Source organism: Myxocyprinus asiaticus, chromosome 20 (assembly GCF_019703515.2).
Source record: "Myxocyprinus asiaticus isolate MX2 ecotype Aquarium Trade chromosome 20, UBuf_Myxa_2, whole genome shotgun sequence".
Lineage (NCBI taxonomy): Eukaryota > Metazoa > Chordata > Actinopteri > Cypriniformes > Catostomidae > Myxocyprinus > Myxocyprinus asiaticus.
The window spans coordinates 10,557,200-10,584,691 of NC_059363.1; the positions used below are offsets into that span (position 1 = coordinate 10,557,200).

At 40.0% G+C, this 27,492-nt stretch overlaps 1 protein-coding gene across 16 annotated transcripts in view; it reads right to left on the minus strand.

The window, feature by feature from the left end:
- The window catches only part of LOC127411478 (neurexin-3a-like), a 501,739-nt gene that overhangs the window by 102,029 nt on the left and 372,218 nt on the right, over positions 1-27,492 (minus strand). For all 16 annotated transcript variants that reach the window (XR_007892290.1, XR_007892289.1, XR_007892288.1 and 13 more), the window contains one exon: positions 7,593-7,774. Coding sequence is in view for 13 of the 16 variants with exons in the window: in XM_051647066.1 (XP_051503026.1) it covers positions 7,593-7,774 (182 nt within the window). In the remaining 3 variants the exon portion in view is untranslated. The remainder of the gene's footprint in view (positions 1-7,592; positions 7,775-27,492) is intronic.

A 27,492-nucleotide genomic window follows, 5' to 3' on the forward strand; every position in this document is an offset into this window, starting at 1 on the left:
TGCAATGGTCAACAGATGGGAAGCACGCTGGTCTGAATGGTTTAAACACGTATTCCACAAATAATGGCAATTATTTTCAAAAGAGGTTAATCTTTAGTTCTTTGCCTTAAAGTCAACATGAAACCAAAATTGCTCCTATATTATTATACGTTCCTGGTCTTATTGTGCATTAATCACTCAGAGCAAATTATTTCAAAGAAATATAATGTTTGTATATGTAGTCTTTTATTCAGATGTACCTACTCCACCTCTAAAACATTTGTTTAGCAGATGCTTTTTCTCCAAAGCAACTTACAGTGCGTTCAAGGTATACATTTCATCAGTATATGTGTTCTCTGCTAATCAAGCTGATGTCCTTGTCATTTCTAACACTATGCTCTACCAAATGAGCAAACCCACTTTTAATTATTCAATCGATTTCTGATGGATAAAATCAAGACCCATCCACAGTCTCATTGGATATCCTGTTTGATTCAGAAATACTTAATTTTGGAAGTAAAATGGGTTGCAAACAATGTTTCATGTTGACTTTGTAGAATAGGAGGGATTCTACTGTTCTGATATTTATGGTAATTTTATTCCACCATTTGATTCCATTAATGTGTGAGAATGACAAAATAGTTAGACTTATTGTAGAACCTACAAAGTGAGGGTGTGTCAAGACCTTTTATGGCACTTGATAGGGCTGGGTATTGATACAGATTTCCCGATTTGATTCGGTTCCGATTCACAAGCTCTCAATTCAGTTCCGATTTCGATTCGATATTGATTCATATGAGTATAAAGTTACAGATATAATGTCCCTTTTGCTTACCTATGAAATAAATTATTTTCCAGCTAATGCTGTTAATTGGGACCTTCTAACTAGATGCATTACAAAAATATTAATTTCACTAATTATATTTTCTTAGTTTCCACATTTTGGCTTTTAAAAATTAACAAGTCCATGTATTCAATCGATAAATAAGATATTATAGATATTAGGTATTATATTTCATATGTTATATTTTGTTACATGTTTATTGTTTAATTGCATAATTTTACTATTTACAGGTATTTACATTGATCTGTTGAACATGTGCTAAAAACCAGTACTGTCTCTTTAAGAAAACCAGCAGTTCTGTAAAAAGCATCTGTAAATGAGCGTATACAAACAAAACTTGAATGGCTTTACCTCATCCATGCCATGTATTATTAGAATTAAATGTTAATTTGTTTATTTATTTTTTATCAAAAACTGACTGTAGAGAACAGAAAGCATATTAAAAGAGACATTATTCAATGACAAATGGATTGCGATAATCTTGTCTTTGGACACACATGGAACAAGTCAAACCAAACTTTACTCTCAACAAGGTGCTGAACTTCTTCCCCACTATACTACACAATAACTGGTGAGTGAAATCTGAACATTTACCAGCCAGAGGCTAATCATAGACATTTTAGTCACATTACATGTGATTTGCTTGCAAATGTGAGCGATTTTCTCTCAATGTAGTGCAGGGTAGCATATAGAGTAAAAGACTGATCTTGGGATGTAAGAATTGATATCGAGATCGTTCAAATGAATATCGCGATACATCGGAAAATATAATTTTTTAACCCGGTCCTAGTACTAGATCACGTTTCACAACCGTTGCAGATGCTGACGCTTTTGTATACTCACTTCCTCTGACTGAAGGAACATCAGATGACATTAAAAGTGAGAGATGCCAAAATTTACATTGCTTTGATGCAGCAAGTGTGTATATGGAAGACTGCTCTGCCAGTTGGGAGTTATAAAGTATGTTCACAATTTGTAGTTCACATATTTAGCCCATGAATGATGGGACGTTACATTCCAAGTCTTCGAAAGCCATAATATAGCTTTTGCATTATGAACGAACTGAAATTTAAGTTATTCACTTATAATCTTCATCTCTGCAGTAGCTCTCATATCTTTCTGGCACTTTCTAAGATTGAAACATGCCATGCAGCAAGCACGTGACACGCAAACGGCAATGACGATTGGTCACTTTGCATTGACGTCACATCATCATTGATATCAAACCAGATGTATCCAGACACCGACCTGGAATAAATGAGGATACGGACAGTGGAGGGCAAGATTTTCAGTGAATAATGACTTAAACTCTGTATGTTTATCACATAAAATATTTTTTGTGACTTGATTCAGACATTACAAGACTTAGAATATAGCTCACATGTTGTATGGACCACCTTTATGATACTTTTTAGTGGATTGTTTTTTTTTTTTTTTTTGGAGCTTGACAACCCGGATCCCTATTTACTTTCATTATATGAAAAAGAGTAAACATTTTCACTTTTGTGTTCCATGAATGAAAGAAAGCGAAATGGGTTTGGAATGAAATGTGGGTGAGTAAATGATGACAATCATTTAATTTTTGGGTGAACTATCACTTTAAAAGATTAATAAATCAAATCAAAAGGCTTTTTTGTGGGGTAAAAATAAACCTGCTTCAGGCATTGATAGATATCTGTCTTGCACCACAATCTGGACCCTTTATATTTTGCAGTTTGACTTAATATTTTGAATAGTAAAAAGGCCAGAGTTAAAGTGTTTGATGAGCAGACTCCATCACTGATGTTGCCATTTCAGAGGTGGCATGTTTGAAGGGCAACGGCACTGACATTTCCCTTGTTGTCAGAAACTGTCTAACAAGGTATTCCACTGTGTCACCAGCCGCTTCAAGTTCAGAAGTGCAAGACTGAGACGTTTATTTCTGAAAATAGCTCACTCATTATCAGAGCAGATGAAATGAGTGCAGGGAAGCTTACATAATAGATCTGAAAAATGCAGCAACATTCTTGTCAATTGTCATGCATAACCACCATTATTACTCATCCAATAGGTGATGCAAACATGCAAGAGGTGTAAAATGATTTTAAAGCTCATAATGGAAGATTTATGTTGCAATGATTAAACATCTGATGTTTCAAATGTGAAAAACATTTAGAGCTAAGATCTAAAAAAGGAACAAAGCTTGTAATGTGTCCTGTATACTGTTCCAAATGTCTTGGTTACTGTTGTAACCTCCGTTCCCTGATGGAGGGAATGAGATGTTGTGTCGATGTAGTGACACTAGGGGTCGAACTTGGGAGCCCCAATCACCTCTGTTATTTGAGAAAAGGCCAATGATAATTGGCGAGTGGAATTTGCATGCCACTCCCCCGGACATACGGGTATAAAAGGAGACGGCTTGCATCCACTCATTCAGGTTTGTGCTGAGGAGCCGAGACAGAGTCCCGGCCATTTCAGCGGGTAGATCAGTGTTGTGCCAGGAGGGACACAATGTCTCGTTCCCGGCACAACCAGCTGAACTGTGTTACGTGGACCAGTGGTGCAGATGCAGGCAGACTACCGTGTGCCTATTAAAAAGTGCACACAGCCCCATCGTAACCTTCCCAATGCCCCACGTAAGTCGCATAGTCCCTCGCATCCCACAGGGGATAAAGACACGGGTTTACCGTTAGGGAACCTTGGGCACATAGCCCGGCTGGGGTCTCAGGATCACCTGAGTGTGTGCTCAGTTCGGACCAAACTCTAGGCACATATTGCTGACAGAGAACGCCTGCAGGTCCCCAACCCTCTTGATGGAAGTGAGCGCAGTCAGGAGGGCCGTCTTCAATGAGAGGGCTTTTAGCTCGACTGACCCCAGGGGCTCAAATGGGGCTCTCTGTAGGCCCAGCAAGACTACAGAGAGGTCCCACAAGGGAATGAGGCATGGCCTAGGAGGATTCAACCTCCTGGCACCTCTAAGGAACCTGATGATCAGGTCGTGCTTCCCCAAGGACTTACCGACTACCGCTTCGTGGTGTGCTATGATGGCCACATACACTTTTAAGGTGGAGGGGGACAGCTGCCCCTCCAACCTCTCCTGCAGGAAGGAAAGCACTGACCTGACTGTGCATCTCTGTGGGTCTTCACCTCAGGAAGAACACCAATTCGCGAACAGATGCCACTTCAAGGCATACAGCTGCCTTGTAGCGGGAGCTCTGGCCTGAGTGATGCACCACCGCCGGTGGTAGCCCACTTAGGTCTACCATGTCCCATCCAGGGGCCAGACATGGAGGTTCCAGAGGTCTGGGCGTGGGTGCCAAATCGTGCCCAGTCCCTGAGAAAGGAGGTCCTTCCTCAGGGGTATTCGCCAGGGAGGGGCTGTTGCGAGGAGCATGAGCTCAGAGAACCAAGTCTGTGTGGGCCAGTACGGTGCCATCAACATGACTTGTTCTTCATCCTCCCTGACTTTGCACAGAGTCTGTGCAAGCAGGCTCACTGGGGGAAACGCATATTTGCGCCAGCTGTGTGCCAACATGTCTGTGCTGAGCGGGGCCTCGGTCAGGCACTACCATAGCGGGCAGTGGGAGGATTCCTGGGAAGCAAAAAGGTCTACCTGTGCTTCGCCGAATCAACTCCAAATCAGCTGAACCACCTGAGGTGGAGTCTCCACTCTTCTCTGAGTGTCACCTGTCATGACAGTGCGTCTGCTGCATGATCGAGTTTGCCTGGGATGTGAGTGGCCCCCAACAACTTCAGTCGCTGCTGACTCCAAAGGAGGAGATGGCGAGCGAGTTGCAACATGCGACGTGAGCGTAAACCGCCATGACGATTTATATATGCTACCATTGCCACGTTGTCCATCCGGACTAACACATGCTTGCCCTGGATCAACGGCCGAAACCTCCATAGAGCCAGCAATACCGCCAGCAACTCGAGTCAGTTGATATGCCAACGCAGTCGAGGTCCTGTCCAGGAGACAGAGGCTGCATGCTCGTTGCAAATGGCACCCCAGCCTGACTTGGACGCATGTGTTGTGACAACGACATGCCTGGACACTTGTTCTAGGGGAACCCCTGCTCGTAGAAATGCAAGGTCCGTCCAAGGGCTGAACGTGTGGCGACAGATCGGTGTGATAGCCACGCGATGCGTACCACAGCAGCATGCCCATCTCTGGACTTGAGTCTGAAGCCATTGCTGAAGCAGTCTAATATGCATCAACCTGAGCGCCGCTGAGGACGCCATATGCCCCAGGGGCCTCTGAAATTGATTCAGTGGGACCGCTGTTCTTCCCCTGAATGACTTCAGGCAGAGTCCAACTCATCCCGAGAAAAGAGATGCTCTGCACCGGAGAGAGCTTGCTCTTTTCCCAGTTGACCTGAATCCCCTGCGGGAGGCTCTACGCTGAGGCCGAGGTGGACGCCCTCAGTGACGAGCAGACGGGGTGCGGGATCTCGGCGGCTTGTAGGTGGAATCACCTAGGATGATTCTGCCAGGTGGCAGTGTTTTGTGGGCACAGGTGCACCACAATCGCCTGCTCCACCTAAGGAACCTCTGTGTACTCCCTGGTCACCCTGCCATTGAGGGTAGTGAGAGCAGAGGAGCTCACAAAAAGGGACCGGGCAGTAAAAGGTCCCGAGCTCCTCGTGCACCTCCGGGAAGAAAGGAACTGGGGCTATGTGCGGCGCTCTGAGCCCAGGAACCAATGTCCAGCCAAGAACGCTCAGGGCAGGGTGGAGGGTTCCACTCCAGCCCGATGCTCGCAGCAGCCCGGGCAAGCATGGCCGTCAGCTCCGCGTCGGCCTCTGACTGGGTGATCACACCAGATGGTGGGAGCCTGGCCGAGTCCTCAGCGTCAGACTGCAAAAGCCCGCTCTATGATGCTGTGATCGATACCTCATCCTCATCTCGAGCCCCGAATGAGACATTAAGCCCGGCCTGAGGTGAGCTGCCTGACTCATCCATGAACTCGAACGGTGGAAACGAGTGTGCTGGGGAATGGGAGGTCCGTGGGTATTCACCCGGCGGAAATGCTCCCATTGAAGCCCCTAAATAGCCCCCAGCGCTCTTGTGCATGTAAGCAGAAGGACCAGGGCAGGGAGCGGCTGGAGTGGCTTTCTGTCTATGAAAGAAAGAAAGCCGCGATTGCAACGTTGCCATTGTCATGTTCTCACAGTGAGAACGTGAAACATTCAAGAACGCTGTCTCAGCGTGACTATGACCCTTACACGTGTCTGTGCGAGAAGGGAGAACCCGCTGTAAATGCGGCATATATCCAACAGCTTTTTAAACATTCATAGAGGTGAATGGAATGCCAGTGGATTAGCTTTCAACACTGATTGGCTCCGAAGAACAAATCTGAATGAGTGGATGCAAGCCGTCTCCTTTTATACCCGCATGTCCGGGGGAGTGGCGTGCAAATTCCACTCGCCAATTATCATTGGCCTTTTCTCAAATATCAGAGGTGATTGGGGCTCCCAAGTTCGACCCCTAGTGTCACTACATCAACACAACATTGAGTGAGTGACAGATAGGGAACTGATTTATTTCACACCACTACGTACTAATCAAAGGCAACTTTAAATCACTCACTAGTCATGTCAATTTTGAAACAGTTTGTAAAATATGGGCAGCTTAATTTCCTTTACTCTAGAGGTGTGCTCTAGATTTAGTTCATTTGGCAGAAGAGGCTTATTTCCATCAGTGCTACCCTGCTATAACGGGGTGAGGGTGTATGTGTGTGTGCGCAGTGTGTACGTGTCATAAAGGGTAAAGGCAGGGGGCGAGGGTTTAGTGAAATGCCCTTAGTTATATTGCCCATTCCAGAGCCATAAGAGTCCCCGTGGACCACCAACATAGACCACAATAAAACTAGTGGACAGATGGAGAAAGCAAGAACAATATTCCCTATTCACATTTTGACAAAAGAGAGCCAGTCCCACATTAAACTACAAGGTCACACGTTTATATGCAAACTTAATGAGATGATGTTATTTATTTTGTTTGATTGATTAATATGATTGTGTTTTTTAAAAGAAATCTGTGTACAGTCAGAAGTTTTAGAATGTATGTCTGAACTATTAAAAATACTGTAAGTACATCAGAAATGCACCAATAATTAAAGGGATAGGGATTTTCATTTAGAAAATTCCTCACTATTAAAAAGGACTACAATTCTAAACTATGCCTTTAATTTTAATATTTTTTTAATGACATGAAACAGGTGAACATAAATGTTTCTTAACACTGATGTCATGTGTACCACAAGTACGAATAAAAATAGAAACACTCTTTTGTTCATTTATGAACCTCACCTCATTGTTCATTTATGAGCTAAAGACCCCATGCTGACAAACAATATCTGAAAATGAATATTTTTGTCTTTGAGAAAGGCAGGTTAATTACCAAAGCAGCATCCGTTACATGGCTGCTGAATTATTTACATTATGGCCATATCCAGCAGAATAAAACCTCTTGATACAGTTTAACTGTGAAAAAGCTGTTATGCTTCTGTGAGTCATATGTATTAATTAAAGCAAGCCCCTCCACTGCAATTAAAGTTGCAGTGGAGGGGCAAACTTCATATTAGGACTGACAGTTTAAAATACAGATTAAAGAAAAAGTGAACAGAGCAGTACATTGGATCAACCAATCACCTTTAAATTGCTTTGTTGTTGTTGTTGTACTTTAGTTTTGGAATTTCCAGAGAAATACTGTGCAGGCGCAAGGGAGAGCCACAGGAAGTGGGTTAGAGTAGGGGTAATGTTAGGAATAAAAAGTAGCTTTAACTTACAATGTGGAGCATGAGGTAGTCTCCAAGACCGGGGGCGCTGTCGATGCGGATCAGGATGCCATCTTTGAGCGAGGTGCTGAAGCCCACGGTCAGCCTGTCCGTACGGGTGCTAGGGCGCTCATTTGCCGGCCAGTTAAAGGTTATAAGACCTCCTCCTTTCCCAAAAATATATGTTGTTCCAGCTGTAAAAAATGTCAAGAGAATGAAAAGTTTAATTTGTAATACTGAGCACTTGACTCTAAACACATTTAAACTGTGAGCAGGGCCAGCGCTGGTGAAATTGATGCCCTACGCAGAGCTCCGAGATCGTCGGATGGGGGTGTCGGGGTGGGGGGGGGGGGGGGGGGTGTTGAGGGGTTGTGCAGTGAGAAAGTGCACGCGAGAGTTGATCGTCTGTGTTCCGCGACTGCTACCGGGTCCTTGAATAACGTTTAACATGCGAGTAAGGGCAGCCGGTGGAGTTTCTGGTGTAAGATGGTGCCCCTCTAGGGAGTTGGTGCCCTACCCAGACTGTGTAATATGTGTATAGGGAGCAGCGGTACTGACTGTGATTAACTAATTGTGTGAGCGTTTCGGCAGAATAACATTGTAAAATGAGGCTAATTCAAGGCCCAAGAAGCACAAAGAACTTATAGTGTTGCAATAACAGAGAGGTGCAATTCATGCTTATGTAACAAGTCCTGCTCGACCTGCTCCAAGCAGAATTCAAACCAATATCAGCTGGCATGGGAGGCGTGTGCACTAACAAGGAGGCTAAAGGCTACAGCCTCTAGCATTAGTTGCTACTGTGCCTCTTGAGGCCAGGGGAGTGAGGTTTACACATACTGCACAGCTATCACGTACCAGCTGGCTCCTGTTCCACTTACTATTAGAGAATAGAGAAAATCTTGCAACCATGAATTTTAGCTATAATAACATAAAATACACATATCGCTTAAAAGGGAAAGTTCGCCCAAAAAAAACTGCAATATTTTACTCACCCTCACTTGTATGACTTACTTACAGTATGTAGAACACAAAAGGTGATTTTAGGCATAATGTTTAGTCTCAGTCATCATTTACTTTCATTGTATTTTTATTTATTTTTTTCTCCATAAAATAAAAATGAATGGTGACTGAGACTTACATTCTGCGTAACATTTATTTTTTGTTGCACGGAAGAAGAAAGTCAAATGGTTTTGGAAAAACATGGGGGTAAGTAAATGATGACAGAATTTTTGGGTGAACTGTCCCTTTAAATGTGATTCCAAATGCTATAGACAATCAATGCAATGCTTACAAGGAAAACACACATAGCTCAAATGCTAATTTGGTATAGTGCAGGGACACCATGATAAAACTATAAAAAAGTCCACACATCATCATATCACCACCACATAGCTTACTGTACAAATGACCTCTAGTTGCATATAACTTTAAAATGATAGTACAAGTCAAAATGACATGCCATTAAAATGTCCTCTTCAAGTTTCGGCAACTAGGCCAAAAACTTTTAGAACAGTCCTGACATTCAAGTTGTCAGCGGCTCCTCTTACCCGTGATCTCGAACCACTAGCGAGCAGATCTTAAGCATGAATAATGCCCACACCTGGGTCAGTAAAGTCATAATTCTTCAGGCTCATATTCTCTGCAGAACCTGCTGGAAAATGCTGTGACCTATCCCAGTTAAATATAACTCTTTCCAGGGAATAACAGCAGGGGCTTTTGATGAATGAATTCTTCTATTATCATGCATTATATGAGGAAAAAATCAAATGCGAAAGTTTCACCTGGAATTGAGAAAGGGCAATAATTATTTTCAGTTTGACATAACAGAATATCCAAACTTGGACCTTGTGTCTCAGCAAACCAAAGCATTGGGTAAATTACAATTTTATGGGACTATTTGTTTTGGCCAACAGTTTCAACACAAGGATCATGGAAAGGCAGCCACAGCTATTCTGTTGATTTTGCATCATGTTGAGCCCCGCTCAACCCTCCACCACCAAATGGCTGTATGTGCGGTAGGAAGGAGGACAGCTGACAAAACTGCCCTCCACTCAAGGGGCTTGTCAAGTGGAACATCTGAGCCTGGTGCAGATCATATACTCTCACAATACATATACCCCCCTTCACCACCTCCATCAGATGCAATGCCACTTTCATTTCCTTTACGGCCCTCGTTCTCAATTTGAGTCTGACTTTTGTGATACTTTTCCATGACAGCTTGGTGAGTCATTGGGATGACAGCTTTGGCACTGTATTAGCATGTAATGTATATGCAAGATGCCGCCATCAGATGCATCAAGGATTCACATACTTTAAGAGTTAATAAACCGTTAATAAAGTACGTTCTTGAAGTATAAAGTTTCTAGCATAAAAATGTCTTGACACATATCTATAAACTTGCACTTTTCCTTTTATCAATATCAATATATTTATTGTTAAAATGTAAATCAATGTAAAAGTGTATATTTTAGGTGCTATGTCTGGTTACTGTTTTTTTATTTTTATTTTTTTAAGCTTTTACCATTTTTAATCTATTTATTTTACCTTCACTAGTTAATTTTAAATAGTCCTGCGGTGTGGCAAATGCATTTGTAAGAGCACAGACATTCCAAGTAGTATCTTAATAAATATGAGGTCATAAAAGCTGCATAATAATTATTAAAGAATTACAAGTCAACTTCCAGAAGTATTTAATGTCAACTACCTAAATACATTTAGACAAACTAAATATGCTGAAAACTATTTTAGTTGTTAAACCAGTAGAATTTAACCACAAAGTACAACTTTTTTGTTAGCTGTAGCATTTACACATCAAAAGAGCTGCTGACTCTATGTTCTTTGCCATTTTTATGTTATCAGTTAGTTTTTCATTTATTTTTTTTATTTTCAACATTTTGCGTTTTCACCTCAAATGTGAAGTTTTGACTGCCTCTGTATGTGTGTTTTTTATTTATTTATTTATTTTTATTTTTGTTATTTTTTTTTTCACAAAGCGTTTTGGACCCTGTTTACACCTGTATTGAGTTCTGACCACTTGTGATTGGATCACCCGAAATCTTAATACTAGGTTTACGGGGTCAACGTGTCCACTTATTTCACACTTCAGAATGTACATTGTTGGTTTTTGGATACTGTCAAAGTCTCTTTAGGGCAAGTCAGGTCACTTGGTGGCCATGTTCGAAACACTTCCAGGCAGCTCTTTTCTGTCTCTCCATTGGTACAAGCGGGATACAGTTACAGCTCGTATCTCCTTAAATGGGGGAAGACTGAAATCTCCAAAACGGTTGGTCAAGTTTACAATCAAATTACATTCCTTGGCAATAAAATCTATCAATGGTGTCGAAAATCTAACAATGGTGTCAGTGGGTCTAGCAAATGTGCATGTGCATTTTCAATGAAAATTGCAGGTGATGTCGCAATCCAAAAGGGGATTGGCTCTTTTAACTATAAGGTGAGACTTCGATTCCTTCAGCTGCCATATTCAGCGTTACAATATCTCCCATTTATAAGTATGCCAGTGACTCATCTCAACCTATACTGTCTCTGATATAATAGCAGGAAAATATACATATTTGGATGTAAGCATGGTGTCATCATCACAAAAGAAAGTGCAAGCAAAATTTCATTATTTACTTCTGACAGAACACATCAATGCAGAAACGAAAGTCACAGTTGGGGAGACGTGATGCCACTTGTACAGCTCAATCTGTGTAGACTTGTAGCTGTCCATAGATCCAGTGTTTCTAGTGCTCACGAACAAGAGAGAACTGAATTTAATTTGCACTTATACACGTCTGTGTTTCAGTGAAAATATGAAAATTGTTCAGCAGTAATGCATTTACAATCATAACCAGGGGCATGAATTCTGTTGGTATTGCACTTTTACTCCGAAAGCACTTAAAAATTATTAGACATTATTTGAGTGACATGGAGGTGCTTTAGACTTATGTTGTTATGTCAGACGTAATGTCTGTGAGGCTTTTAAAACAATTAAGAAGCCTAATACCCATTCCTTTCTGCACTTTGATGAGCGCACTAATATTTTTGTGATGTAGCCAGATTAAGGCGTAAAAAGCAAATGCAGCAGAACATTTTCGTAAAAAAGAAGTAGTGTCAATGATTTACTAAAAAGCAGCATGTGCTCTTCATACAGAGGATGTTCTCTTTATAAATTAGCTGCCAACTTCAAACAACCCAGCTAATGCGAATCTTAACCTGATAAGCATTCAAATGAGGACAGCATCCCACAAACTGAAAAACGAAGAAAGGGCTTATTGAGACACTCAAGATTATTTTTTTTAGGGTTTTAAGCACTAATGATTGCCTTGGTTAAAATGTTCCATTTAGCAAAATGTCGATCTCTCTTGAAAGATTTTCACTCTGTCTTCAAATGGAGGGTTTTCACATGTAATGGACAGTCTTCCATTGACCTGAGAATTCATTAAGCACACACAGCATTGGTGTATTATCAGTAACAAAACTCCAACAATGATCTTTAAGAACATAAATAAAAACCCTCTGAACATTTCCCCCACTGACTTATATTGCAGTGTTCTATCTGTATAGTACAAGTATGTACATACATTAGAGAGATTTATTAATTGATTTTAGATGGGCAGTTGTTTATTTAAAAAAAAATATATATATATATATATATATATATATATATATATATATATATATATATTATTGTTATTTTTGGGGATATATTTAATATTTAGGATAAGACATTATTTTGTATTGCCTATATACTAGTTTTCTATGCTAATCAATCCCTCACACAGGAAATATTGGAGCGTTTATTTTCATGAGGCAAGTCACTTATTTTAGGCTTGTTTTTACAGACCAGAATGCGTTTCTCTTGCGAGATCTGATAACACTGCAAATTGTATATCACCCACCCTTAGCACAAAGTACTGTCATTTTAAAAAGAATGCTATTTATTTTATTTCATTCTAACTGGTTACAATTTGGAAAGGAGGCCTCCGAAAGCCGGAGCTGGAATAATAATAATAAAAAATAAATAAATAAATAAAAAAAAAACAGCTTCTGCTCAGAACTGAAAAACTGAAAACTAACTACCATAGGCTGGATTAAGGCTTTTTTTTCCTTCTTCTTCAGGGGATAAGCAGGATAATGGCAATGTTGTGCAATTGCATATCAAACTATGACCAAAGAAAGCAGCCTAATCTTATCTTAGCTTTATTATCCTATATTTTATTGTTAAGAACAAATCACTAACAAGGGCACATCGCTTTGAAACATGCTGGTTAAAGAGATAAGGCACACATGATGGAGAAATAATTGTGTTTTTTTTTTTTTTTGTTTTTTTTCACCCAATTTGGAATGCCCAATTCCCAATGTGCTTTTAAGTCCTCGTGGTCGCATAGTGATTCGCCTCAGTCTGGGTGGTGGAGGATGAATCCCAGCTGCCTCTGCGTCTAAGTCCATCAACCCGCGCATCTTATCATGTGGCTTGTTGAGCATGTTGCCACGGAGACATAGCACATGTGGAGGCTTCACGCCATCCACTGCGGCATCCACGCTCAACTCATCGTGCGCCCCACCGAGAACGAACCACATTATAGCGACCATGAGGAGGTTACCCCATGTGATGCTACCCTCCCTAGGAGACCTGGCTGGAGTCACTCAGCACACCCTGGGATTTGAACTAGCGAACTCCAGGGGTGGTAGCCAGTGTCTTTTACCACTGAGCTACCCAGGTCCCCTAGGTGTTTTTAACATAGTGAAGACTGCAGCCTTCTCCTGCCACATTTAAACCATGTAATATGTAATAAGACTATTACCAGGACAGAAGAAAGGCATATAAAAAAATGGCACTTCAATGTGTCAGCATGCCAGGCTTGTGGGAGAAAAAGCACTGAGAAAGACAGAAGTTCAAAGTCACATGATCATCTATATGATCATAATGTAAGTGAAAATGAAATGCCCTCACTGAATATGAGATTCATCCGCACCTGCCCAATTGATATTCCGTAAGGGTGAAAATGGAAATGACGCTGCCGAGCTTCGTTCCCCCATATTTGAATGTAAGATGAGAACATTCAAACAGCTCAATTTGATCACACACATTTCAGGTTCTTATTTTCAGACTGACACTATGCAATGCGGATATTGCTTGCCCATACACACACATGGATGTAATGCCATGAGATGATTGAGAGTACTTTAAGCAGTCAAGCACTGTTATAGAATGATCTCTAGAGTCAACAGTACAGAACTGCTCTTTGCAGTGTGTGGAGTTTAAAGTCTATCAGCTCAGCAATTGGTTCTGATTAGTTTGATAAGGGGGCAATTAGGAAAGGGAGCAGAGCAGATAGGAGTCCTACATGTTTTGAGACTTAAATTAGGTTCCAGAAGTATTGTCAGAAGCTTAGATGTGAGACTCTAAGTTCTAGACTCACATTTCACTGATTTCTGGTTTGATCACAAGGACAAAAGGTAGCAAGGCAAGAGACATACCTTGTGCACTCAATTCAAAAACTTTGGAGCTTGCCAGTTTGATTTGGTTTTTAATTTAACTAGCAAATGAGGAGTCATGCACACGCTATCACAGCGTGAAACCACAGAACATCTGTAGGTTGAATAAACCCATTTCTGCAAGTGGGCCATATGTGAATTTTCATAAAATGAAAATTCTTTCATTTTAAAGTACAAGTATGGTACAATTGCCTGCACTGCTCCTCTATGAATGTTTCTGTAAATGCTTCAATGATCGTGGAGGGAGACAGATGGGTTTCTGAAGAGGGCGCAGATTTAACGGTAGAGTAATATCAAAGATCTCACTGTACATTGTGGATTTATGGAGAGAGGGAATACACTAATCTGGCACCGCTTGGACCGGAGATGCCATTTCGATAGATTTCTTTTCTCCCTCCCCCTTGAAAAATCCCCATCATTTTCCCAACCATTACGGCAAAAATTATTCTGAGCATGTTTACCTACTCGAGAGAAGTATTTTTCGTTCGATCATGAAGAGAGGCTGCTGAGGCCACACTGCTTGGCGGTCTTGTCATTCCCCGGAGAGAGAAAGTCAATAGAGGTAATCATTACTGTGAGGACAAGTACTCAAGAGTCAGATGGTACTGCCATCCAAACACCAAAAAATAAAAGAATAAAAGTACCATCCACACAACAAGAACAAATAAAAATGCAAATCATGAATATCAGGGGAAACAACAGAAATGAGAAACAATTAGAAAACCTAACTGTCATGTTCAAAAAGTGTCTTGTTTACATTCAAAACTAAGTGTGAGAGGGTTTACAAAATGCTCACTTTTTTTCTCCCCAATTTTGGAATGCCCAGTTCCCACTGCGGTCTTAGTCCTCATGGTGGTGTAGTGAGGCCTCAATCCGGGTGGCAGAGGACAAATGTCAGTTGCCTCCACGTCTGAGACCGTCAGTCCGCACATCTTATAACATGACTTGTTGAGCACATTACTGCGGAGATGTAGCGCGTGTGGATGCCCACACTATTCTCCGCGGCATCCACGCACAACTCACCACGCGCCCCACCGAGAGCGAGAACCACACATTATAGCGACCACTACCCCATGTTACATGTTACCCCATGTGACTCTACCCTCCCTAGCAACCAGACCAATTTGGTTGCTTAGGAGACCTGGCTGGAGTCACTCAGCATGCCCTGGATTCGAACTTGCGACTCCGGGGGTGGTAGTAAGCGTCAATACTCGCTGAGCTACCCAGGCCCCCAAAATGCTCATACTTGAAATGACATTCCATCACAAATGGTAAAAAATTATGTTTATAATTTTTCTGTACTCATTTCCAAGCAACATTTTTTGTACAATTGCACTCTTTAAGGTGTATTTTATGCACCTCTGGCATCACCATGCAAAATTGGTCAGGCAAACATGAAGTTCCACTCCAAAATCATACCATTGATTTAGCCAATGCTGCTATATTGCAATGCAATGTTGGGTTTCTTGGGATGATCAAACAAAAAGATGTTTTGAAAGTGCCACAGTGTTTACACTTTTCAGGGGAACTCAACCGACGAATGGCTTACTTATAGGGTAGTTATTTCTGTACATTAAGCTGTGGGATATAAAAGGAAGTATTTCAACAATAAAAAAAAAATTACATCACCATTCACTGATAACGCAGATGACGCTATTGTATTTGTCCAACATGGGGACAAAAGGACAAAGAAAAAAAAAACATTTGTATATCATAGCAATATGAAAATGTGGCATACACAGCAGTCTTTCATCACAGTCCAAATGTGCAATTGTTTGCATTTTTGGTTTATAGTCATTCTTCTTCATCAGTGGAAAATAAGTTGATCTGGGAGATTAAAATATTTTTCTCAAGTAAATAAACAATGTGCAGGAACTGTGCCACTCACAGGGTGCTTGCCTAATTGGAAAGGCATGTTGCCCTGATATATAACAAAGCCAGAAAATAATGAAGCCAACATTTGGCATTTGAGCTGTCAGCAAATTTTGAACTTGCAACAAATGACGGCATCTGAAAAAATCAATACGTTTGTTTGTGGATTGTTTTAGTAGAGACATGCAAACTCGACAAGCCGGGAAGGATAATCATTACTAAACATAACATATTGATTCCCTATTCGCTAGCACAGGGAGATTAAGAAACATTATTCATAATGCAGCTGAGTGGCAAGCTTTATGAATTACTTCCATCCGACAAACACATGCAGAGACAGCATCCATTGTGCAAATGTCCTGTGGGCAGGGGAATCGTGTTACACATTTCAAAGCTACATAGGTATCAGCGCATATGGTTAGAATGCGAGTAGGTCTGAGTAGGCTTCTCTCTGAATGATGACGTCACAGCATAGATGACTTTGAACATTTCTGCCAAATTCTTGTCGGGCTGTATTTCATGGCTGGTTTTTAACAGGGATGGAGCACATTCTTTAAGCAGAATGTTATCATCTTCTGTGAATAATCTCTAAGCGTCTAAGTGATTGCTACACAATGGAGAAAGACAAATGAGAGGCATCAAAATCAGAAAGAATGACTGATGACTTGGCTTTAAACAGTTTTCTTTCACCAATAGCTTTTTATTTTTTAGGCAAGTATTGTCTTTTTTGTATAGCTTGATAAAAAGTCATGCTCAGCGGTTCACAATATGATAGATATGCTTTGTTGTCATTTGTAGGGAAATTCTTATGATGCTTAAACACTCTGTTGGGACAATTGTTGGGATGCAAATTTCTGATCGTGAATAACTCGGTGAGAGTGATGGTCCCACTGTGGACATTACACTGGGAAAATGAAGCTCACACATGCCTATACAACACTTACCGCTTTGGCCATTTGGGGCAGTGTTTCTAATTTTTGTAAGCAGTGACTGATTTTAGGCTAAAGAAAAGTCATCCTGCTGTTTCTGATTTCACTGTGAGATAGCCTGTACTAACTCATTTTATACTTAAACTTTAATTTATTTTTTCTTTGCTCATGTCTAATCCCATTTAAGGAACCAAATGAGCCAGGAATGCCCTGGTGCCCCCTTAAAAACAGGTTCATGACACACTTGTCTGTGTATCTGAACTGTAAATAAATTGCAATGGGCGTGGGAAACTAATTAGGAGAGCAATAAGACTGGGCAGTATTAATAGAAAGTTCTAATTTTTCATTTTGACACAATGTGGACTTGAAAGCCAGCAGATGACAATGCAAAGATATTTGCAGCAAACCCACTGCAAAGAGCACTCTCACTGCAAACAATTCCTGTGTTCCCCAGCTATCGACACTGACTGTTCACTGGGATAATTGGCCATTACTTCTACTTTTGTGTTTAGAGTCCCACTCTCTGAGATTTCCTAAGGTTATATTATGACAAATTATCCAATTTGTTCTACACTTTAGCAAGTGGCATTAAGCCAGCCTTGGTAATAGGTTAATTTCTTATTCTTTATTTCTCTTTGGCACTGAAAAAAATAAAAAATAAAAATAATATATATATATATATATATATATATATATATATATATATATATATATATATATATATATATATATATAAAGAGAGAGAGAGAGAGAGAGAGAGTCTGCATTAAATTTTCATACTGGTCTTGTTTATGTGAAGTACATAATATTGGATTTGCAAAAGCATAAATAACTTAATACAGCATAGGGGGTATATGTTCGGCTGTCTCATCCGCTAATGTGTTGTTTTGTACTCTGTGACACATATTGTCGCTGCCTAATGGTTATATTCTCCAAAGCCTTCCTCAATGTCCAATAAATTCTTGTTATTCTCCCTCCCTGGTCCACTGAATAAGTGTTGCCATCTTGTCATGACAACAGGCTTTTCGCTGTACACCGGGATAGCGGGAACATCATACAGTTATCACAGGAGAAGTTCTTGAATTTTACGATCAGTGCCAGCCATTGGCCGAGTCCCTTTGGTGTTGCTGAGGGTATATGTGACTGGTTCACCTCGCATTCACTATTTATGGCTCTAATTAAACATAATTCTCTCTCTGTTTCCATCTGTCCCTCTTTTATTTCCTTCAATTTGGCCAAAATGCACGTAGTTTAGCTTTGATCAGAACTGACCTTACCCAGGCAAAGCTATCTTGTCTATCTGCATAGTTGCCTTTAAAGTGCTATAGATATTGGCCAATTAATCACAAAGCAAATGCTCAGAGGGGCTTTGCTTGGAGATAAACGCCTTGGCATCCCCAAAGAATGCACAGCCATGGCTACAGGCTTGCACAGGAAGGAACGACAATGAGCTTTAAAATCACAATGATGTTTTAGAATAAAATCACCCCTTCAAGCAAGTTGAGACATTTTTATTGTTGTATCATACTGAACTGACTGAACTTGCATGTTCCTATGGTTTCATGACTGCTTCAATAATCACAAAGTAAGGACGTGCGCAACAACTTCACCCTTTTCTTGAGAAGTTGCAAATAACCTCTCCACAAATTAACTTAAAACAGAGGAACACCACTATGAACCTTATTGTAAAGGGTTATTATTTTTTTCCAATGATTTTTAAATATCCTTATCCAGTTATCATTAAAGTCATTGATATCCTTTGGTCAAAAGTTGTGGGAACCCTAATCAGATAATCATGGCATACCAATTCTTCTTAACAGTCCTTAATGTTTTCAGTGAGTCTGTGAAACTAGTCTTATATCTGTTTGTTTGGGTCTCTTGGACTCTGTAGAGATATGAATGCATCACAGTGGAGCCTTACCACCTCTATACTCAAGCAAACCACATACCTTTAAAGTTTTATGATCTTTATCTTGGACGTCTTGCACATAAGGTATAGTCATGTGCATCTCCAACAGTACGGATAAGCACTGCAAAGCCTTGCGGAGAAAATACAAGTCTGGCAGAACTTGGCTAACATGTAGAATTCATGCTACCGGTTACCCCATAAGTACACACACACGTCAGACCATCTTCTGAAAGAACCACACAAACAAACTGAGCTGTTTTCTGAAGATCGTGGCTCATGAGAGACCCCATGGATTTAAGGATACCTACAGCATGAAAACCAGCAATGCTGGTCACCAACAAATGTTTTATTTTGAATTCATTATGGCATGTTGCACTCTAAAAAACAAACAAACAAACAAAAAAAAAAAACGTTTTCAGGTAACCTAAAAAAGGACTTCATCTGGTAACATCTAAAGGTGCTTTTTCACCATCAGGCTGAACAATTACCATTGCTGAACCTTACCATTCTGTACTAATTTGGGCTTGTTGACACGGTTAGCCTACAGTTTCTTTTTCAATTGTTGTGCTGCGAAATCAGGATTAGAATGGATTTACTGGGCAAGAGACCAGTTGTGTCTCACCACATCACTGATAGCATGGTTCTCCTGTCCCGAGTACTGTTAGCTTATTGTGCTGAGAAATACATGTGGGGAATGGTTTGTAATCGTACAGTACCAAATTGTGTTCAAATGGAAATGCTTCAGGAACTGTTATTCACCATACTCAAAACATTTCAGCCTGACTGTGGAAAAGTCCAAATATTTACTGCTTTCACTCAAGTAAATAAAGTACTGTATATATATATATATATATATATATATATATATATATATATATATATATATATATATATATATATATATTTAATTAACATTATACAAAAAATCAATATTTTGTGTTACCACTTTTGTCTTCAAAACAGCACCATTTATCCTTGGTACACTTGGACACAGTTTTTCTTGGTTGTTATTGAAATAGGATATTCCAAGCTTCTTGGAGAATTCACTGGAGTTCTTCTATCTATTTAGGCTGTCTCAGTTGCTTCTGTCTCCTCATGTAATCCCAGACTCGATGTTCAGTGTGGAGGCTCTGTGGGGGTCATGCAATTTGTTGCAGTGCTCCCTGTTTTTCTATTCTATTCTATTCTATTTGCAAAAGGAATGTTTGGGAGTCTGAAATTTATATTTCATTTTGACTCAATGAAGCTGAAGATATAAATAACCATCTTTAGACAAATGTTTTTGTGAAATATCTCATGTGCCTAAGACTGTTGCACAGTACTGTATATATATATATATTGCAATGATTAATCATAAGCTCTTAACTGATTATTCAGCTTGTGCCCCGACTTAAAAGGTTGTATTAAACATGCTTACTAACAATAAAGTGGACAAAATCATCTTTTAAAAATACCTGTAAATGACATTCACTGAATTATAGGGGAAAAAATACTTTATATTAAAGGTGCAGTATGTAAGATTCAGAAAGTTAAGTGAACTGCAGCCAGCTACCTGTTGCTCGTGCTCGTGCACACACTCTATAGGGACGCGAGCGAGCGAGCATCGGCCAAAACAATGACATAACGTACAAAGAGACTGAACATGATCCACCGGTATCATGCATACAGATGAGGTAGCATAATTAAAATTACACAGTTATGATTGTTTTACTACAATCTTTGAGACTAAACTAAAACTACTTATCAGCTAACATAGCATACTGATACACACATACAGCTACATACTACCAAACTATACCAGACAGTTTACAGTTGCACTGCACTGTTATGTTGCATTATTGTATGTTTTGTATGTCATATGTTGTACTACGATCAAGAAAACAGTGTGTTTGCTTAAATTTATCCTGTATACCTGACTTTTAGTATAAAGAGAATATCGTTGAAATTATTTGAAAGTTACGAAGCAAGGTAGCTTGCAATTTGTCAGCATTAGCAGGCAAGATCAAGTTAGCTAAAATTACACAGATCAATCCTTATGGCACTATATTTCACATGGTTTGCAGTTATGTAAGCTTACCTGTCCAATAAGAAGAACGACATTCATGGTCGGTTTTGATCCCCAAAATGGAACGAAGGTCCTTCCAGGAATCAAAGTGCCCTGCCAATATTCACTCTAGTTTTCGCTTGACCACAATTACATTCCCGCTTAGCCAGATGGGACTCAGTAGATAAATGTTTTTTTTTTTTTTTTTGGCTTACTCTGAGTTGGTGTAGGAGTTGGTGTTGTGCTGGGAGCCGGACGTTTGCTGGATTCCATCTCTAAGATAATGTTACCTAGTGTTGCAATTTGTTGTCACTGTTGAACAGCAGAAGAGGCAAGGCTCTCGGGAGCACACATAAACGTCACATCCTTTGGATTTTCCCAGCAAAAGTGACCCACTCCCTTTGCATGAAAATCAGTCTACGTCCCTAGGCAACCTAGGAAGTCCGGGAAGGGCTCATTTTTTAAGTTGCGTTACAAGCCGTTCACACATTGGCACAAAAAAGGCGAATATTACATGAAAATTGTACATATTGCACCTTTAACTTATGGAAATAAATGCATGTAACCACATTTTACTGTGCTGTGAGCTGTCATTATCTGGCTAATTAACTTTGTTGATTGAACAGCATTTTTTGCTGGTGAACATCTTGGCTATGCTGGTCAACCAGCTACACCAGCACCAAACTAGCTCTAACAAACATAAACCAGTCTGAACCAGCATGGAAATTAATGGTGGTCTAAACTGGTCTTTAAAACAGGAATGCGATGAGATTCTTAGAGAGCAAACTTATCCACAATCAAACCAAAATTAACAAAAGGACAAACTAAAACAAAACACCAACAGATCTCCAGAAAGCATAAAAATAAAGCCTAACACTGTGGTTATCATCAGTATTCCAGGTATCCACAGTGCAGTTTAATACAGAAAGTTCAAAGGAACCTGGACTCTGGAGGCCCTGTCAAGCAGGTTGAGTTCAAAGACCGAAATGCTCTTTTCTAACAGTGCCCTATCCATCTCCCACTCTTTCTTATTTTGTTTTAGTTTTTATTCTCCCCTTTCTGCTAGCCACGCGCTTTAGCACGTGGCTCTTATCGCATTAGCTGCCTCAGAATAAGGCAGAGAGCAGGCCAGCGAAGGCAGAACATGGGAGCTCCTGATAGCACTCTCTTTGTTGTTCAGTCTCTCTTCCTAAGCAACAATAGCTTCACTGTCGCAATGCCAGCAGCTGCAGAAAGGTGTGAACACCTATGTGTCTGTTTATTTTATTTCCATCACCGCATTATTTTTTTCCACTCTTTTCTCCTTCCCTGCAAGCTGCTAAACCCGACTGCCTTTGAAGATGCACTTAGTAGAAAAGGATGAAACATTACGTAGCCAAAGGCTTGGCAGCTTATGATGGTGGATGCGGTCTACACAAACACAGCACTTTCTTCAGGGAACACATTTTTCAACCAAACACATATACACACACTTACAGTGAGACACGCCCTGTGAACAAACCAACACCTTGAAAGACCAGGAGACACTTTTCTTCCCATGGGTGGACAGGGATCTCTCCAGAGAAACAAATGCTCTTATATGAATACACGTTTTTGAAGAAAGAAAAAGTAAAGGAGGGAATTGACTAAGAATGAGAGCCAGTGAAAGTGACATTTATTTGCATGCTGTCTGCGTTGTTTTAGCACCTGATTCACTATAGGAATTATGAAAATCAGGAAATATCATAAACACACCCAAAACATAAGAGCTCAATGTAATTTGCATGCCACAATTCCCAATCTTGTGTGACGATTTTGTGTAAAATCGGCTCTTTAAATTGCCAAAAAGTGTGCTCGACTACACCTGATACCTGTATATATTACCGGCTATAATGCTCTTCTACACGAACTTCTCTTTCAAACTAAATTCCATAAAGGCACATCACACTTACCTTCGCACAGCAAAATTCCATGGGTGAAATACAGTCATCTCAATGGGAATCCGAGCGATCGTGAATTTCAAGCTATGGACTTCCGGTGCGAAGATTTTCCTTGTGCTGATTTCACCTTGAGTTCAAGTTTGGTGAACAGGTGAAATTGCCACATTGACCAATAGGAAATTGCTTGGTTTGGCGGTGACCTCTGTGTGGGCTATTCTTTGTAAACAGCTACACTGAATATTCACAATGGACAAGGATATAATTTTAGGGGTGAGTTTTTAACTGAATTTAACTTAAGTCTCATTGAGTATAAAGCGCAGCATTAGGTCTCCAGTGTTTTCGCTCGCATCGGTGTATATTCTAAATGGGTTATTTGATGTTAAAAGTATTACATTTGTAAACATTTTCAGAAACATGTGGCTTTAAAGTGCCAATACTTAACAGATTTGAGATGACCTTTTTTTGACTGTGTCTCATCTGAGTAGATGTCATGAAGCGATGGTCCGAGGTTAGTTATGTTGATATCATATACTTTGAGCTGTTATGACAGCCAACAACTGCACAAGTTGAGCCTGAAATAAATTTTTACTCCAAATAACACATAAATGTTTGTTGTTCTACGTCTAAATCGCTCGTTTCGGTAGTTTTTACACTGTGTCTTGAGACCAGAAACACAAAATAGGCAATTAGAATCATCATGACGCCACCCAGTGTTTGCTCAGTAAAACTGTGGACAGAGCTGACTTCAATTTGTAGGTGAACCCGGAAGTCTAATTCATCATGGGTTACCTCTGGATTTTCCTATGGGTTTTTATAGGTTTTTCAACTTATGAGCAAAATTAGATCAGTGGTAAACATTACTACACAAGACGTGGATGTTATGTTCTACAACATATATTACACACTTTCATACCTCAAACGTGAATTTTGAAGCCGTCTATGTGTCAGGAAGTAATGTTTACCACTGATCTAATTTTACTCATAAGTTGAAAAACCTCATTATAAAAACCCCATAGGAAAATCCAGAGGGAACCCATGGCGAATACTCTTCCGGGTTTGTAGACTACAACCTGAACAGCACCATTGCCTGTTAACTGAATAGAAAATCATCTAATTTCAGTGAGTAAACATTAGTCATTCAATCGATTTTATATCTGAAATCTGCATGTACATCCCTACGAGGTAAACGTCCTACACATGTAATTACTTATTTATTTAAAGTCGGGAATTTTTCCTGTTTCTTGAAAGCCCGATCGAGTTATGAATATCTATATCAAACAATACCCACCACTAACATACTTCATCAGCGAACAGATCAGCTGAATGTAAACAAGTTCACTGAAACTGAGGTAAGATACAAACAGACATTTTCAGACTTATTTATTGTGAACATCAAAGTGTTTGTTCTGAGTTACTTGTTTTATGTTTTCATCAAAAAGTGCCTTTTTTCTCACGGTCACTTGAATAAGAGCGCACATTCTCTCTCTCCCTCTGCGCAGTGGGCGCGCAGAGATCAAGGGAGACACACAAAGCTGGTTAAAATTAAACTGATATGCTAGGAAAAACGAACACTTACATATTTATGAAATGTATCCAATGTATCCATGTATGATAACAGAGAGCACATCACTATAAAAACAGGCAAATCCCGGTCGCTCTGGGGGAAAGGACCAGTTGTCACCCTAAAATAAGCATATATTACAACTTTTCCTACTTACATTACAACTTGCGGACAGTTTTGCCGCTTCCTTTGGTGATCGTTGCGCTGTATTGATAAGCTGCACACCGAGGCAGGTGAATGCTCTGACATCGCGATCCGCGTATATCTTCTCCCTCGTAACAAATATTATTCATAACGAGCAAATTAAAAGTTAAACATGATTGTCACTAGATTGTGAAATGCAACTGTCGTATCCAGAGATCAGAGACTGTGAAATGGTGGCGTTTTTGCCTGTCAGTCATTGATGCTCTATGACAGTTTGGGCATACCAAGATGGCCGCTCGAACACTTCCAGTGGCTTCACTATTGAGCTAATTTAGTCCCAAAACTAAACAAACAAATAAAACGTTTTGCAAACACAAAGGGACATTTGAGAGAAAATGAAGGACAGTTGTTGTGTAACACAGGCTAAACAAACAAATGTGCTTTGGTTTTACAAATATAAAAAAAACAATTAGTTACATATGAGCGCACACATTTTTTTTATTTTATTTTTTCACAATTAAATACAATCTATTCTACAAATTCTACACCATCATTGAACAAATACATACCACTTGTAAGTCACATGACTTTTGGCACAATTTTCTCAACCACTGCCTTGATTTTCTCACAAATGCATAAATGCAGATTTTCTCACAAATGGGCTGAGAACTTCAGTCGAAACAGTAAATGATGCAGTGCTGCCACAAACTTATTTAATGATTTATTAAACCCTAATTTTCTATTAAAAACATGATCCTTTCTAGTAATAACGAGATGTTATGTCATGAATAAAAAAACTGTTTTAGTAAAAAATACATTTCTAGTATTTTTACTAGAAAGTGGTATGTATTTGTTCAATGATGGTGTAGAATTTGTAGAACAGAATGTATTTATTTGTGAAAAAAACATGTGTGCTCATATGGAACTCAATTTTTATATTTGTAAAACCAAAGCACATTTGTTTGTTTAGCCTGTGGTACACTACAGCTACCCTTCATTTTCTCTCAAATGTCCCTTTGTATTTGCAAATCGCTTTCTATTTGTTTGAGAGTCGAGATTTTCCTTGTGAAGCACATTGGGTTTGTTTGCAAAACGTTCTATTTGTTTGTTTAGTTTTGGCACTAAATTAGCTCGATACTTCACCTCTTGCTGGCAGTTTACTGTTGCGTCAGTAATCAGTGGTTTCACACGCGCTCAACGTCCTCCCACACTATCTTCACCCACAGTATTTAGTCACGAGAAGTTATGTGTGACTGTACCTTAATAACATGGCATTAACTGATTAAGGCAAATAGCGGTTGAGTTTTGTGAATAAAGCGCAATTTACAATAAACCTAATTTATTTAAAAAAGTGGCATGATTGCACTGAAAAGAATGTCAATCCCTGCATCCGAAATCACGTACTGTCAGAGTATGTACTGCATTTGATGAATGACACAGCTGTTAAAAAAAATATGTTCTTTAGGTATGCAGGTGAGCTGTATGAACACATTCCATACATACTTCATCTGGGAATGTGGGCATTGTCCCGTAATCCGAATATACTATGACCTAGTAACAACAACTGTGAAAATAATCTACTTTGATTTAGTTAAAAAGCACACCTTAACCACAAGCAACAACTTTCTTGGTAAATATAGCTGAAAAGAGCCACCTAACTCATGGTTGTCCTCTGTTTTTTATATTATATTTTTTATTTTGTATTATTCAGGTTTTGAATGTGACATTGTGAGGCACTATGGTATCGTAAAATGTCCAGTTGATGCGCTTCTCAGAATCTCGCCGGAAATAGTAGGTCATCCAGGTATTTCTTGCTTACTCTTTTATGAATACTGAGGATTAGGACACCCTACTCCATTGGCATACTGTTTCTGGCATACTTTATATTAGGGAAGTATGCATATTCGGATGCAGCTAATGATTCAGTTTAAATATGGCGCAGTGCTATTTCAGCGTATTTAGCTCCTGGTTAAACTTGAATGTGGGTGGTTAGTGAATAAGACACCGGGTTTTGCACTGAGATACCAAACGCAAAAGTTCACTGTTTAGTGTTTTCATGATCTACTGCATGCAGTTTTAACTGTCTGCACAAAGCGCTCAGGACATAAAGAATGTTTTTGTGCTGAGATACAGAATGAAAAAGTTCACTGTTTGGTGAATTTGCCTCAAAGTGTTTCCTGGTCTATTTTGTTCAGTTTTCACTGTCAGCACAAAGTTTTCAGGACATAAAGAACCTGGATGAGATGGCAGTATTGCACCATTCCTAGGCTTGACCATGAATCTCTTCTGTAAAGTTAATAAATCAGTCAATCAGTGCGGGTGACAGGGACAGCAGGACAGACTCATTAGTGCCCGCTGTGCATGTTTGACCTGCAGGATAGAGATAAATGGAGGAGGCTCCAGTGAGAAGAGCTGAGGAAGGAGGGAGGACTTGTGGAGAGCTGGATGCTGATGAGGTGTGGGTCGAATGCAGGATAAATGAAGGCTGCCAAGCATGAAGAGCTGTCACCATGCATTCAGGTGCCGGCCTTGCTGATTTTACACCTGGTTTGCCTTGTCTGCTCCACTCAGGTGCTCTAACGTGTCATGCGCAAGCTGGGATGTGGCCTGGGCCGTGATAGGCGGGCACCAGTGAACATGCTCACCATCACATTGGTGCAACTCATGGATTAATCACTAAGTGTGTGGTACATTACACTGGAGAAACAAAAGGGCTAAAAATAAATAAAATATAAAGGGGAAGGATGCTTGATGCACATTTACAAATCCCCAGTGCCCTTCATTAAAGGCCAATATGTGAAATCTATTTACGATTTTCCATGTGCAGAACTTAACTGGGAAATGCTTAAATATGCCTTACAATAACATTTGTGGACTGGGAAGAGAAATCTGGCCCAAAAGTTGTTTGGGGGGGGGGGGTCGCTGTCCTTTTCTGCATATCACAGCACCCTTCGGCTTATTAAATTTCAGTAAACATTGGCATGCTGGCGTCCACATCTGCATGTAGCATACATTTTAAGTTATGCATTTAAA